The 17,998-nt window shown below is 29.2% G+C and overlaps 1 protein-coding gene across 1 annotated transcript in view; it reads left to right on the plus strand.

Moving 5' to 3' along the window:
- Nucleotides 1-17,988, plus strand: part of LOC134292886 (POZ-, AT hook-, and zinc finger-containing protein 1-like) — a 20,849-nt gene extending 2,861 nt beyond the window's left edge. The window contains 6 exon segments of the mRNA XM_062958453.1: nt 1-675; nt 677-927; nt 3,948-4,011; nt 11,477-11,648; nt 14,450-14,596; nt 16,523-17,988. The exon segment at nt 1-675 is cut by the window's left edge and continues 337 nt beyond it. Coding sequence (XP_062814523.1) covers nt 1-675; nt 677-927; nt 3,948-4,011; nt 11,477-11,648; nt 14,450-14,596; nt 16,523-16,932 — 1,719 coding nt within the window. The 3' untranslated portion in view covers nt 16,933-17,988.
- Nucleotides 17,989-17,998: the final 10 nt, after the last annotated feature.

Raw genomic sequence — 17,998 nt, forward strand, 5'->3', positions numbered from 1 at the left:
TCGTCCTCGGTGCCGGCGTCGTCCCCCCCTCCGCCCGCCCCGCGCGCGCCCCCCCGGGAGCTGGAGATGCACACCATCAGCTCCAAGGTCTTCGGCGACATCCTGGACTTCGCCTACACCTCGCGCATCGTGGTGCGGCTGGAGAGCTTCCCCGAGCTGATGACGGCGGCCAAGTTCCTGCTCATGCGCTCGGTGATTGACATCTGCCAGGAGGTCATCAAGCAGTCCAACGTCCAGATCCTGGTCCCGCCCTCCGCCCGCCCCGACCTCATGCTCTTCCGCCCGGCCGCCGAGCTGGGCTTCCCGCTGGACATGAGCAACGGCAACGGCATCGCCGGGATGAGCAGCGACGACGGGGCCGCCCTGCTCACCGCCTTCCCGCCGCCGCCGCCGCCGCCCTCGTTGTCGTGCTCGCCGGGGAAGCGCGGGCGGGGCCGGCCGCGGAAGGCGAGCGTGCTGGACTCGGTGATGTTCAGCGCCCCGGGGGGCCTGCGCGAGGCCGGGATCCTGCCGTGCGGCCTGTGCGGGAAGGTCTTCACCGACGCCAACCGCCTGCGCCAGCACGAGGCCCAGCACGGCGTGACCAGCCTGCAGCTCGGCTACCTGGACCTGCCGGGCCCCCCCGCCCCCGCCCCCCCCCGCCCCCCCCGCCGAGGGGCCCGGCCTCGCCCAGCCCGGTAGTGAGCCCGGCCGGAAGCGCAGCCGGACGCGCAAGCAGGTGGCCTGCGAGGTCTGCGGGAAGATCTTCCGGGACGTCTACCACCTGAACCGGCACAAGCTCTCGCACTCGGGGGAGAAGCCGTACTCGTGCCCGGTGTGCGGCCTGCGCTTCAAGAGGAAGGACCGCATGTCCTACCACGTCCGCTCCCACGACGGCTCCGTCGGGAAGCCCTACATCTGCCAGAGCTGCGGGAAGGGCTTCTCCCGGTCAGTGCCATAGGGGTTGTTCTTGTTATTATTCTCTGAATATTTCTTGTTATTATTTTGTGAATATTTTCCAGATTATTTTAGGGATTATTTTAGGGATTATTTTAGGGATTATTTTTGAGATTATTTTAGGGATTATTTTTGAGATTATTTTAGGGATTATTATTCAGATATTATTTTGATATCTATTATTATTATGACTTTGATATTTCTTGTTATTATTTTGTGAATATTTTTGAGATTATTTTTGAGATTATTTTAGGGATTATTTTTGAGATTATTTTAGGGATTATTTTTGAGATTATTTTAGGGATTATTATTCAGATATTATTTTGATATCTAGGATTATTATGACTTTCATATTTCTTGTTATTATTTTGTGAATATTTTTCAGATTATTTTTGAGATTATTTTAGGGATTATTTTAGGGATTATTTTAGGGATTATTTTAGGGATTATTTTAGGGATTATTTTAGGGATTATTATTCAGATATTATTTTGATATCTAGGATTATTATGACTTTCATATTTCTTGTTATTATTTTGTGAATATTTTTGAGATTATTTTAGGGATTATTTTAGGGATTATTATTCAGATATTATTTTGATATTTATTATTATTTTGATTTTGGTTATTATTTTGTGAATATTTTTGAGATTATTTTAGGGATTATTTTAGGGATTATTATTCAGATATTATTTTGATATCTAGGATTATTATGACTTTGATATTTCTTGTTATTATTTTGTGAATATTTTTGAGATTATTTTAGGGATTATTATTCAGATATTATTTTGATATCTAGGATTATTATGACTTTGATATTTCTTGTTATTATTTTGTGAATATTTTTGAGATTATTTTAGGGATTATTATTCAGATATTATTTTGATATCTATGATTATTATGACTTTGATATTTCTTGTTATTATTTTGTGAATATTTTTCAGATTATTTTAGGGATTATTTTTGAGATTATTTTAGGGATTATTATTCAGATATTATTTTGATATCTATGATTATTATGACTTTGATATTTCTTGTTATTATTTTCTGAACATTTTTGAGATTATTTTAGGGATTATTTTTGAGATTATTTTAGGGATTATTATTCAGATATTATTTTGATATCTAGGATTATTATGACTTTGATATTTCTTGTTATTATTTTCTGAACATTTTTGAGATTATTTTAGTGATTATTATTCAGATATTATTTTGATATTTGTTATTGTTTTGTGAATATTTTTGAGATTATTTTAGTGATTATTTTGGTGTTTGTTATTATTTTGTGAATATTTTTGAGATTATTTTAGTGATTATTATTCAGATACTATTTTGATATTTATTATTATTTTGATATTTGTTATTGTTTTGTGAATATTTTTGAGATTTTAGTGATTATTTTGATGTTTGTTATTATTTTGTGAATATTTTTGAGATTATTTTAGTGATTATTATTCAGATACTATTTTGATATTTATTATTATTTTGATTTTGGTTATTGTTTTGTGAATATTTTTGAGATTATTTTAGTGATTATTTTGGTGTTTGTTATTATTTTGTGAATATTTTTGAGATTATTTTAGTGATTATTATTCAGATATTATTTTGATATTTATTATTATTTTGATTTTGGTTATTATTTTGTGAATATTTTTGAGATTATTTTGATATTTGTTATTATTTTGTGAATATTTTTGAGATTATTTTAGTGATTATTATTTTGATTATTTTGGAGAATATTTTTAATTGATTTTTATTTTTGGATGGTTTTTTCTGATTATTTGGGTGAATATTTATTATTATCATTTTGATTATTATTATTATATTGATTTCTGTTTTAATTATTTTGTGTATATTTTTGTTATTATTTTATTTTTATTACTATTTTTGTGACTGATTTTGAGTTTGTTTTTGTGATTACTATTATTATTTAGATTTTTGTGACTATTTTTGAGATTGTTTCGATGAATATCTTTGTTGTGATTATTAATTTTATTTTTATTTTTGTGAATATTTTCGACGGTTTTGTGATTTTATTATTCTTTGTAAATTATTTTTTTCAACTGCTATTGTTATTTTTATTAATTATTTTAAGTATATTATTCAGCGTTGTTACTTTACTGAAATTATCAGAACTATTTTGTTATTAATATCTAAAAACATTTATTTTTAATAAATATTTATTTTACTGAAATTATTTTTTTTGAAATAACATAATTAAAATAATTAGTGAATTTTTATTTATATATTTATTTCTCTTTTGTGATTACTATTATTATTTTGATTTTTGTGACTATTTTTGAGATTATTTCGATGAATATCTTTGTTGTGATTATTAATTTTATTTTTATTTTTGTGAATATTTTTGACGTTTTTTTTTTTTTGGTGATTATTATTTTGTATTTTTGTGATTTTATTATTCTTTGTAAATTATTTTTTTCAACCGCTATTGTTATTTTTATGAATTGTTTTAAGTATATTATTCAGCGTTGTTACTTTACTGAAATTATCAGAACTATTTTGTTATTAATATCTAAAAACATTTATTTTTAATAAATATTTATTTTACTGAAATTATTTTTTTGAAATAACATAATTAAAATAATTAGTGAATTTTTATTTATATATTTATTTCTCTTTTGTGATTACTATTATTATTTTGATTTTTGTGACTATTTTTGAGATTATTTCGATGAATATCTTTGTTGTGATTATTAATTTCATTTTTATTTTTGTGAATATTTTCGACTTTTTTTTTTTGGTGATTATTATTTTGTATTTTTGTGATTTTATTATTCTTTGTAAATTATTTTTTTCAACCGCTATTGTTATTTTTATGAATTGTTTTAAGTATATTATTCAGCGTTGTTACTTTACTGAAATTATCAGAACTATTTTGTTATTAATATCTAAAAACATTTATTTTTAATAAATATTTATTTTACTGAAATTATTTTTTTTGAAATAACATAATTAAAATAATTAGTGAATTTTTATTTTATTTTCCTCCAAGGCCGGACCATTTGAACGGGCACATCAAGCAGGTCCACACCTCGGAGCGGCCTCACAAATGTCAGGTATTTATCTATTTATTCTGTATTTATATATCTATATATTTATATATCTATATATAAATAGATCTAAATGGCCTCTCGGCCTCTTCGGGTCTTTATTCCGAGTTTCCTCTTTGAAGAAAGCACTGAGCAAAACAATAACAACAACAACAACAACAACAACAATAATAATAATATATTTGGAATATTATATCATATTACATATTCATATATATATATATATATATACGTATTATGTATTATTATTATATTATATTATTATGCATTATATTATTTTATATTATTATATGTTACATTATGCCACATCATCATAAAACATTGTCATTATATATCCTGTATTGTTATAATATTCATACATTATTATGTCATATTACATTTTTATATTGCATTATATTACTATATAAGATTATATTATATTTTATTATATAATTATTGCATGACACTATTGTATTATTATATTATTATTATAGACTCTACTGTATATATGATTTTTCTATAATTGTTCATAATACATAATGTTATAATATTATTTTATATATACTATTATAATATTATGTATTATGAACAATTATAGAAAAATCATATATACAGTAGCGTCTAATAATAATAATAATATAATAGTGTAATGTAATAATTATATAATAAAACAATAAAAAACAAAACAATAACAACAACAACAACAATAATAATAATATATTTGGAATATTATATCATATTACATATTCATATATATATATATATATACGTATTATATATTATTATATTATATTATTATGCATTATATTATTTTATATTATTATATGTTACATTATGCCACATCATCATAAAACATTGTTATTATATATCCTGTATTGTTATAATATTCATACATTATTATGTCATATTACATTTTTATATTGCATTATATTACTATATAAGATTATATTATATTTTATTATATAATTATTGCATTACACTATTGTATTATTATATTATTATTAGACTCTACTGTATATATGATTTTTCTATAATTGTTCATAATACATAATGTTATAATATTATTTTATATATACTATTATGATATTATGTATTATGAACAATTATAGAAAAATCATATATACAGTAGCGTCTAATAATAATAATAATATAATAGTGTAATGTAATAATTATATAATAAAATATAATCATATATATGATTTTTTGGGGATAATTTTTCATAGTAAGTAAATGCCACATTTTCTGGCGTATAAGTCGCCCCCCCCAAACTGTTTTCCAGTTAAAATATAGCGTCCGGGGATATAATTGCCGTATAAGACTACCTCTCTTCCAACGCACACCAAATAAAAATAAGTAGTCTTATACGCCAGAAAATATAATAATAATAGTAATAATAATAATAATAATAATACTTTATTTATACCCCGCCACCATCTCCCCAACGGGGACTCGGGGCGGCTTACATGGGGCCATGCCCAGAACAATACAATATAAACAGCATATAAAAGAACTACACATCACAACACAGTGATGCACAACAATATGGTAATAATGATGTTGTTGGAAGAGACTGTCTCTCTTCCAACGCACGCCGAATAAAAATGAGTAGTCTTATACGCCAGAAAATATGGTAATAATGATGTTGTTGTTGGAAGAGACTGTCTCTCTCCCAACGCACGCTGAATAAAAATGAGTAGTCTTATACACCAGAAAATATGGTAATAATGATGTTGTTTGAAGAGACTGTCTCTCTTCCAACGCACGCCGAATAAAAATGAGTAGTCTTATACGCCAGAAAATATGGTAATAATGATGTTGTTGTTGTTGGAAGAGACTGTCTCTCTCCCAACGCACACTGAATAAAAATAAGTAGTCTTATACGCCAAAAAATATGGTAATAATGATGTTGTTGTTGTTGGAAGAGACTGTCTCTCTTCCAACGCACGCCGAATAAAAATGAGTAGTCTTATACGCCAGAAAATATGGTAATAATGATGTTGTTGTTGTTGGAAGAGACTGTCTCTCTCCCAACGCACACTGAATAAAAATAAGTAGTCTTATACGCCAAAAAATATGGTAAAAATGATGTTGTTGTTGGAAGAGACTGTCTCTCTTCCAACACACACTGAATAAAAATAAGTAGTCTTATACGCCAGAAAATATGGTAATAATGATGTTGTTGTTGTTGGAAGAGACTGTCTCTCTTCCAACGCACGCTGAATAAAAGTACGTAGTCCTATACAGCAGAAAATATGGTGTGATAATGATGATGATGATGTTAATACGTAGTCCTATACGCCAGAAAATATGGTGTGATAATGATGTTGTTGGAAGGGACTAATCTCTCTTCCAATGCACGCCGAATAAAAATGAGTAGTCTTATACGCCAGAAAACATGGTAATAATGATGTTGTTGTTGTTGGAAGAGACTGTCTCTCTCCCAACGCACGCCGAATAAAAATGAGTAGTCTTATACGCCAGAAAATACGGTAGTGATGATGTTGTTGGAAGAGACTGTCTCTCTTCCAACGCACGCCGAATAAAAATGAGTAGTCTTATACGCCAGAAAATACGGTAGCGATAATGATGTTGTTGGAAGAGACTAACCTCTCTTCCAATGCACGCCAAATAAAAATGAGTAGTCTTATACGCCAGAAAATACGGTGTGATCATGATGTTGTTGGAAGAGACTAAACCTCTCTCTCCCAACGCACGCCGAATAAAGATGAGTAGTCTTATACGCCAGAAAATACGGTAGTGATGATGTTGTTGTTGTTTGAAGAGACTGTCTCTCTTCCAACGCACGCTGAATAAAAATGAGTAGTCTTATACGCCAGAAATTACGGTAGTGATGATGTTGTTGTTGGAAGAGACTAAACCTCTCTCTCCCAACGCACGCCGAATAAAGATGAGTAGTCTTATACGCCAGAAAATACGGTGTGATCATGATGTTGTTGGAAGAGACTAAACCTCTCTCTCCCAACGCACGCCGAATAAAAATGAGTAGTCTTATACGCCAGTAAATATGGTAATAATGATGTTGTTGTTGTTGGAAGAGACTGTCTCTCTCCCAACGCACACTGAATAAAAATAAATAGTCTTATACGCCAGAAAATACGGTAGTGATGTTGTTGTTGTTGGAAGAGACTGTCTCTCTTCCAACGCACGCCGAATAAAGATGAGTAGTCTTATACGCCAGAAAATACGGTGTGATCATGATGTTGTTGGAAGAGACTAAACCTCTCTCTCCCAACGCACGCCGAATAAAGATGAGTAGTCTTATACGCCAGAAAATACGGTGTGATCATGATGTTGTTGGAAGAGACTAAACCTCTCTCTTCCAACGCACGCCGAATAAAAATGAGTAGTCTTATACGCCAGTAAATATGGTAATAATGATGTTGTTGTTGTTGGAAGAGACTGTCTCTCTTCCAACGCACGCCGAATAAAAATGAGTAGTCTTATACGCCAGAAAATACGGTAGTGATGTTGTTGTTGTTGGAAGAGACTGTCTCTCTTCCAACGCACGCCGAATAAAAATGAGTAGTCTTATACGCCAAAAAATATGGTAATAATGATGTTGTTGTTGTTGGAAGAGACTGTCTCTCTTCCAACGCACGCCGAATAAAAATGAGTAGTCTTATACGCCAGAAAATACGGTAGTGATGTTGTTGTTGTTGGAAGAGACTGTCTCTCTTCCAACGCACGCCGAATAAAAATGAGTAGTCTTATACGCCAAAAAATATGGTAATAATGATGTTGTTGTTGTTGGAAGAGACTGTCTCTCTTCCAACGCACGCCGAATAAAAATGAGTAGTCTTATACGCCAGAAAATACGGTGTGATCATGATGTTGTTGGAAGAGACGAAACCTCTCTCTCCCAACGCACGCCGAATAAAAATGAGTAGTCTTATACGCCAGAAAATATGGTAATAATGTTGTTGTTGTTGTTGTGGAAGAATCTAACCTCCTGTTGGCTTAGCAGGGAATGGGACTCCCGGGACCAGGCCTCCCTCCTCCTCCTCCTCCTCCTCCTCCGCCTGCCTCTCCGCCGCCGTCCCATGAGCCCTTGCGGCGCACAGAGGTATTTCGCAACACGCACACGCAATGGCCTTCCGTGTCCCGTGTAGACCGTACATGCGGCGCCGCGTCAGATAAGAGACCCCCGAAGGACCGCCCGCCCGGGGATAGACAGCCCGCTATGATGGCTACCTGCTTTTATTATTATAGTTACTGTTTTATTATTTGGTATCGTTAGTTTATTGTGACTGTTATTTTTATTATTCAGTATTATTTATTATAATTATTCAGTATTATTATTTTTATTATTCAGTATTTTTTATTATAATTATTCAGTATTTTTTATTATAATTATTCAGTATTATTTATTATAATTATTCAGTATTATTTATTATAATTATGACTGTTATTTTTATTATTCAGTATTATTTATTATAATTATTCAGTATTATTATTTTTATTATACAGTATTATTTATTATAATTATTCAGTATTATTATTTTTATTATTCAGTATTATTTATTATAATTATGACTGTTATTATTTTTATTATTCAGTATTATTTATTATAATTATTCAGTATTATTATCTTTATTATTCAGTATTATTTATTATAATTATTCAGTATTATTTATTATAATTATGACTGTTATTTTTATTATTCAGTATTATTTATTATAATGATTCAGTATTATTATTTTTATTATTCAGTATTTTTTATTATAATTATTCAGTATTTTTTATTATAATTATTCAGTATTATTTATTATAATTATTCAGTATTATTTATTATAATTATGACTGTTATTTTTATTATTCAGTATTATTTATTATAATTATTCAGTATTATTATTTTTATTATTCAGTATTATTTATTATAATTATTCAGTATTATTATTTTTATTATACAGTATTATTTATTATAATTATTCAGTATTATTTATTATAATTACTCAGTATTATTATTTTTATTATTCAGTATTATTTATTATAATTATTCAGTATTATTATTTTTATTATTCAGTATTATTTATTATAATTATTCAGTAATATTATTATAATTATTCAGTATTATTTATTATAATTATTCAGTATTATTATTTTTATTATTCAGTATTATTTATTATAATTATTCAGTATTATTAATTATAATTATGACTGTTATTTTTATTATTCAGTATTATTTATTATAATTATGACTGTTATTATTTTTATTATTCAGTATTATTTATTATAATTATTCAGTATTATTATTTTTATTATTCAGTATTATTTATTATAATTATGACTGTTATTTTTATTATTCAGTATTATTTATTATAATTATCATTTGGCATTTTATTATTGCTACTATTATTTAATTTTTTATCATTTCGCATTCTTTATTATTGTCATTATTACCGTATTATTTAATTTTTACTATTATTTAATTTTCATCGTTTGGCATTTTATTATTGCTACTATTATTTAATTTTTTATCATTTCGCATTATTTATTATTGTCATTATTACAGTATTATTTAATTTTTACTACTATTATTTAATTTTCATCGTTTGGCATTTTATTACTGTTACTATTATTTAATTTTTACTACTATTATTTAATTTTCATCGTTTGGCATTTTATTATTGTTACTATTATTTAATTTTTTATCATTTCGCATTATTTATTATTGTCATTATTACAGTATTATTTAATTTTTACTATTATTTAATTTTCATCGTTTGGCATTTTATTATTGCTACTATTATTTAATTTTTTATCATTTTGCATTATTTATTATTGTCATTATTACAGTATTATTTAATTTTTACTATTATTTAATTTTCATCGTTTGGCATTTTATTACTGCTACTATTATTTAATTTTTTATCATTTCGCATTATTTATTATTGTCATTATTACAGTATTATTTAATTTTTACTATTATTTAATTTTCATCGTTTGGCATTTTATTACTGCTACTATTATTTAATTTTTTATCATTTCGCATTATTTATTATTGTCATTATTACAGTATTATTTAATTTTTACTACTATTATTTAATTTTTATCATTTCGCATTCTTTATTATTGTCATGATTATTGGGAATATGTAATTTTTATCAAATGGTATTGTTTGATTTTCATTTATTATAATGATTTGGTATTATTATTTAGTTGGTTATATTATTTAATTTTTATTTGGTATTATTATTTAATTTTCATTACTTTGTATTTTATTATTGTTATTTAATTTTTACTATTTTTATCGTTTCGCATTATTTATTATTGTCATGATTATTAGGAATATTTCATTTTTATTAAATGGTATTGTTTAATTTTTTGTTATATTATTTAATCTTTATTTGGTATTATTATTTAATTTTTATTATTTGTTATCATTTAATTTTCTATATTATTATTGGTATTCTTTCATTTTTTATTATTTCATTTTTATTATTTGGTATCATTTAATTTTCTATATTATTATTGGTATTCTTTCATTTTTTATTATTTAATTTTTATTATTTGGTATCATTTAATTTTCTATATTATTATTGGTATTCTTTCATTTTTTATTATTTAAGTTTTATTATTTGGTATCATTTAATTTTCTATATTATTATTGGTATTCTTTCATTTTTTATTATTTAAGTTTTATTATTTGGTATCATTTAATTTTCTATATTATTATTGGTATTCTTTCATTTTTTATTATTTAATTTTTATTATTTGGTATCATTTAATTTTCTATATTATTATTGGTATTCTTTCATTTTTTATTATTTAATTTTTATTATTTGGTATCATTTAATTTTCTATATTATTATTGGTATTCTTTCATTTTTTATTATTTAATTTTTATTATTTGGTATCATTTAATTTTCTATATTATTATTGGTATTCTTTCATTTTTTATTATTTAATTTTTATTTGGTATTATTTAATTTTATTATTTGGTATTCTTCCATTTTTGTTGTTTAATTTTTTATTTGGTATTATTATTATTTAATTTTATTGTTTGGTATGGTATTATTATTTCATTATTTGGTATGATATTATTATTTTATTATTGTTGCATTATTTATTTGTTTTTTGTTTTTTTAAAAAAATCGAAATATTATTTATTCATGCTGGACCATGATTGTGAAAAAAATATTTCCTTTTTCATTCTGGTTAATGATTGTCAATCTGTTTTGCTCAGTGCTTTGTCCAAAGAAGTTGAAATAATGAGGGGAAAAATCATATTGATTTTCCATTTAATTTTACTTGCATTTCTGGGAAAAGGGGAAAAAAATCTTTTAAAAAGTTGTAATTTTTTATTATAATAATAATAATAATAATAATAATAATAATAATAATAATAATAATAATAATAATAATGGCAGCAGCAGCATCAGCCTAGGATGGTAACGGTGCCTGCGTGTGCTTCTTCCTTCCTTCCTTCCTTCCTTCCTTCCTTCCTTCCGGGCGTGTGTTTTGGGGCCAGACGTGCCAGGCCTCGTTTGCCACGCGTGACCGGCTGCGCTCGCACCTGGCGTGCCACGAGGACAAGGTCCCGTGCCAGGTGTGCGGGAAGTTCCTGCGGGCAGCCTACCTGGCCGACCACCTGAAGAAGCACAGCGAGGGGCCCAGCAACTTCTGCACCATCTGCAACCGCGGTAGGCACCCCCCCCCCCCGCGGGTATTATTACTTACATTAAATGCATTTTATATTATTATTATTATTATTATTATTATTATTATTATTATTATTATTATTATTATTTATTTTATATTATTATTTCTGTTATATTTATTTTATATTATTATTCATATTATTATATTCATTTTTATATATATTATACTTATTTTATATTATTATTTGTATTTATTTTTATGTTATATTTATTTTATTATTTCTGTTATATTTATTTTATATTATTATTCATATTATATTTATTATTATTATTTATATTTTATATTATTATTTATATTATATTCATTTTTATATATATTATACTTATTTTATATTATTATTTTTATGTTATATTTATTTTATTATTTCTGTTATATTTATTTTATATTATTATTCATATTATATTTATTGTTATTATTATTTATATTATATTTTATATTATTATTTATATTATATTCATTTTTATATATATTATACTTATTTTATATTATTATTTGTATTTATTTTTATGTAATGTTTATGTTATATTTATTTTATATTATTATTTCTGTTATATTTATTTTATATTATTATTTCTGTTATATTTATTTTATATTATTCATATTATATTTATTATTATTATCTATATTATATTTTATATTATTATTTATATTATATTCATTTTTATATATATTATACTTATTTTATATTATTATTTGTATTTATTTTTATGTTATATTTATTTTATATTATTTCTGTTATATTTATTTTATATTATTTCTGTTATATTTATTATTATTTATATTATATTCATTTTTTATTATTATTTATATTATACTTATTTTATATTACATTTGTTTTATGTTATTATTTATATTATACTTATTATTATTATTATTTGTATTTATTTTATGTTATATATATTTTATATTATTTTTATATTCATTTTTTATTTATATTATACTTATTTTATATTATTATTTGTACTTATTTTTATGTTATATTTATTTTATATTATTATATTATATTCATTTTTATTTATATTATACTTATTTTATATTATTATTTGTATTTATTTTTGTTATATTTATTTTATATTATTATTTATATTATATTTTATATTATTATTTGTATTTATTTTTATGTTATATTTATTTTATATTATTATTTATATTATATTCATTTATTATTATTATTTATATTATACTTATTTCATATTATTATTATTTGTATTTATTTTTATGCTATATTTATTTTATATTATTATTTCTATTATATTTATTATTATTTATATTATACTTATTTTATATTAGTTATATTTATTTTAAATTATTATGCATATTATTAATTTTATATCATTATATTTTATTACATATTTTCTGCTATATTATTTGGGTTATAAATAATATAATAAATATAAATAATACTATATATGCTCTATATTAAAATAAAATAATAATGTATATATTATTATATTACATTATTACTATATTTTACATTATTTATTATATACTATTATTATTTGTTTTGTATTATTACACTATGTATTTTATATTATTATTATTTTATATTATACTATATTATATTACATTACATTATTATTATGTTTTATTATATTATGCATTATTTATTTTGTATTTATACTATTATTATTTGTTTTGTATTATACTATATATTTTATATTATTATTTTATACTATATTATATTACATGATATTATTTTATGCATTAGTTATATTGTATTTTATACTATTATTATTTGTTTTGTATTATTACACTATGTATTTTATATTATTATTATTTTATATTATACTATATTATATTACATTATATTATTATTATATTTTATTATATTATGCATTATTTATTTTGTATTTATACTATTATTATTTGTTTTGTATTATACAATATATTTTATATTATTATTTTATACTATATTATATTACATTATATTATTTTATGCATTAGTTATATTGTATTTTATACTATTATTATTTGTTTTGTATTATTACACTATGTATTTTATATTATTATTATTTTATATTATTCTATATTATATTACATTATATTATTATTATATTTTATTATATTATGCATTATTTATTTTGTATTTATACTATTATTATTTGTTTTGTATTATACAATATATTTTATATTATTATTTTATACTATATTATATTACATTATATTATTTTATGCATTAGTTATATTGTATTTTATACTATTATTATTTGTTTTGTATTATTACACTATGTATTTTATATTATTATTATTTTATATTATTCTATATTATATTACATTATATTATTATTATATTTTATTATATTATGCATTATTTATTTTGTATTTATACTATTATTATTTGTTTTGTATTATACTATATATTTTATATTATTATTTTATACTATACTATATTATATTACATGATATTATTTTATGCATTAGTTATATTGTCTTTTATACTATTATTATTTGTTTTGTATTATTACACTATGTATTTTATGTTATAATACTATATATTTTATATTATTTGTTTCGTATCATTTCATATTTCATTTATTTTATTTCATGTTATCATTTATTTATATTATTTATTTTACGTTATTATTTGTTATTATATTATTATTACGCCATGTGTTTCCCGTAATTCGGGGATGAGGAGGAGGAGGAGTTGTTGTTGTTGTTGTTGGTGTTTCGGAGGCAGGCCTTGCAGAGCGAGACGGGAGGCGAGGGCAGGGGCGGGGCGGGTGTCCGGCCGGCCGGCGTCCGGGGCGCAGGATCTCTGACCTCCTTTTGTCTTGTCTAGGTTTCTCCTCTGCCTCCTACTTAAAGGTCCATGTTAAAACCCACCACGATGTTCCCCTTCCCCAGGTCTCCCGGCAACCGGAGCCCCTCCCGAATGGGGCGGGGCCAGCCGCCTGCCTCCACAGCGCCAGGACCTATGGCATCAAAGGCAAGTACCGCCTCCTCACGCCCCGCCCCCCCCCCGCCCATCCCGTCCCATTCTAGACCAGTCCTTTGCATAGACCGCAGCATGGTTTTACCTTTCTCAGGGGCGACAGGTTGGTCAAAGTAGGTACGTGGGTTCCCTTAAAACACTCGCCAGCTCGATTGCTACGTTGTGTCCAAACTTCGAACACATCGGTGAATTAGTTTCGGAGATACGAGGTCCCTCACAAACGGACTTTTACCATTCTCAGGCGCCACAGGTGTGTAAGAGTAGGTATGTGTGTAAGAGTAGGTATGTGGGTTCCCTTAAAACACTCGCCAGTTCGATTGCTACGTTGTGTCCAAATTTCGAAGCAATCGGTGAATTAGTTTCGGAGATACGAGGTCCCTCACAAACGGACTTTTACCATTCTCAGGCGCCACAGGTGTGTAAGAGTAGGTATGTGTGTAAGAGTAGGTATGTGAATACCTTAAAACACTTGCCAGCTCGAATGCTACGTTGTGTCCAAATTTCGAAGCAATCGGTGAATTAGTTTCGGAGATACGAGGTCCCTCACAAACGGACTTTTACCTTTCTCAGGCGCCACAGGTGTGTAAGAGTAGGTATGTGGGTTCCCTTAAGCTCGAATGTGTGTAAGAGTAGGTATGTGGGTTCCCTTAAGCTCGAATGTGTGTAAGAGTAGGTATGTGGGTCCCTTAAGCTCGAATGTGTGTAAGAGTAGGTATGTGAATACCTTAAAACACTCGCCAGCTCGAATGCTACATTGTGTCCAAATTTCGAAGCAATCGGTGAATTAGTTTCGGAGATACGAGGTCCCTCACAAACGGACTTTTACCGTTCTCAGGCGCCACAGGTGTGTAAGAGTAGGTATGTGGGTCCCTTAAGCTCGAATGTGTGTAAGAGTAGGTATGTGGGTCCCTTAAGCTCGAATGTGTGTAAGAGTAGGTATGTGGGTCCCTTAAGCTCGAATGTGTGTAAGAGTAGGTATGTGAATACCTTAAAACACTCGCCAGCTCGAATGCTACGTTGTGTCCAAATTTCGAAGCAATCGGTGAATTAGTTTCGGAGATACGAGGTCCCTCACAAACGGACTTTTATCTTTCTCAGGCGCCACAGGTGTGTAAGAGTAGGTGTGTGGGTCCCTTAAGCTCGAATGTGTGTAAGAGTAGGTACGTGGGTTCCGTTAAAACACTCGCCAGCTCGAATGCTACGTTGTGTCCAAACTTCGAACACATCGGTGAAGTAGTTTTGGAGATACGAGGTCCCTCACAAACGGACTTTTACCTTTCTCAGGCGCCACAGGTGTGTAAGAGTAGGTGTGTGGGTCCCTTAAGCTCGAATGTGTGTAAGAGTAGGTACGTGGGTTCCCTTAAAACACTCGCCAGCTCGAATGCTACGTTGTGTCCAAACTTCGAACACATCGGTGAAGTAGTTTTGGAGATACGAGGTCCCTCACAAACGGACTTTTACCTTTCTCAGGCGCCACAGGTGTGTAAGAGTAGGTGTGTGGGTCCCTTAAGCTCGAATGTGTGTAAGAGTAGGTACGTGGGTTCCGTTAAAACACTCGCCAGCTCGAATGCTACGTTGTGTCCAAACTTCGAACACATCGGTGAAGTAGTTTTGGAGATACGAGGTCCCTCACAAACGGACTTTTACCTTTCTCAGGCGCCACAGGTGTGTAAGAGTAGGTATGTGGGTCCCTTAAGCTCGAATGTGTGTAAGAGTAGGTACGTGGGTTCCCTTAAAACACTCGCCAGCTCGAATGCTACGTTGTGTCCAAATTTCGAAGCAATCGGTGAATTAGTTTCGGAGATACGAGGTCCCTCACAAACGGACTTTTACCGTTCTCAGGTGCGTCAGTCGTCTAAGAGTAGGTATGTGGTGTCCTGTTGTCTCGATGACGTTGTCGTCTGTCTGCTTCTCCGCCAGGCCTGAAATGCTCCCCTTTGGACCCGATTGAGGGCGCCGACCCCGACCCCTACGGCGACCTCCCGGACGAGCTGAAGGCGGGCCCCGACCCGGACGCGCTGGAGGCGGTGGCGGCGGAGCGGCGCTTCCCGTGCGTGGAGTGCGGGGGGGTCTTCCGCTCGAAGGCCTTCCTGGCCAAGCACGTCCACAAGGCCCACCCGCGCCCGGCGGGGGGGTCGTCGTTGGTGTCGTCGGGGGTCGCGACCCTGGCCGACCTGGGGGCGTCGCCCTTCTCCCCGCAGCAGAGCATGTCCCTCCTCGAGTCCTTCGGCTTCCAGATCGTCCAGTCCGCCTTCGCCTCCTCCCTCGTCGACCCCGACGCCGACCCCTTGCACCAGGCCCCGCCCCTCGGGGGGCACGACAGGAAGTGACCCCTCCCCCCCAAAAAATACGTTTGTTTTTCTAATATTTCTACATAAATAAACAACTTGATTAATTAACATGTTGAGAGTTCGAATCCTGAGTCCCTGCCCCCCTCCTGTTTGACCCCGCCCCTCCCTGTCAATCAACATTTTGATTGACAGACGAGGGGAAAAATATGGAAATAATATTAGAATTTCAATAATAATTCTTTAGGCCCCGCCCACTTCGTCACTCCACCACTTGACTCCTCCCTTTGAAAGGGGCGGGGTCACATTTGATTGACAAGCAAAATTCTAGAAATAATAGTAAAATGTTGATTTTATGCATACCCGAATTTCAGTCGCAAGTTAACGATGGAACGTTATCTTTCTTGTTGATTAGTTGATATGAATTTTCTAATTAGTTAGCTAATTATGAACTGAATAATCAGTTCAACCGATTAATAGAAATTAATATGATTAATTCAACTGATATTGATTAGCTAATTAATTAGCGATGGATTGCAAGCTAAGTAGCTAATTGATGTTGGTTATTGTAATTAATTAATATTAATTAGGTATTTAAGTGGCGGTTAATCACTCGTTAATTAGCCAATCAATACCAATTATTAATAATTTGTTCCTGAATTCGCTAATTAATTAGCCAATTAATAATTTTGTTGATAGCTAATTAAGGTTAATTAATTATTGCTATTCTATTTTATGGTTTTTTTCTTAGCTACTGAAAAGGAATTAATTTTTTTAGATGTATAATAATACTAAATGGTTGATTTTTTTGTCTTCCTTTTTAATTAATGGGATTTAATTAATTATTAGGAGGAAACGATTAATGTCTTTTATATTATATTATTATATATTATATATGTATGTATATATTATATCTTATCCCAAAACGCACTCGGGTTGGAAAATATATTCCTGGTTATTTGTTTTAATAAGGATTTTGTTTGTTTGGTTTTTCCTCTCTCTTTTTTTTTGTTTATTTCTTGACAAAACATATGTAAATATATATTAAAAAAATTGTGTTTTTTTCCCGGAGTTTTCAATTAAAGGCTTTATATAAAGTGTCGTCGTC

This window comes from Anolis carolinensis, chromosome X, assembly GCF_035594765.1.
Source record: "Anolis carolinensis isolate JA03-04 chromosome X, rAnoCar3.1.pri, whole genome shotgun sequence".
In the NCBI taxonomy this organism is placed as follows: Eukaryota; Metazoa; Chordata; class Lepidosauria; order Squamata; family Dactyloidae; genus Anolis; species Anolis carolinensis.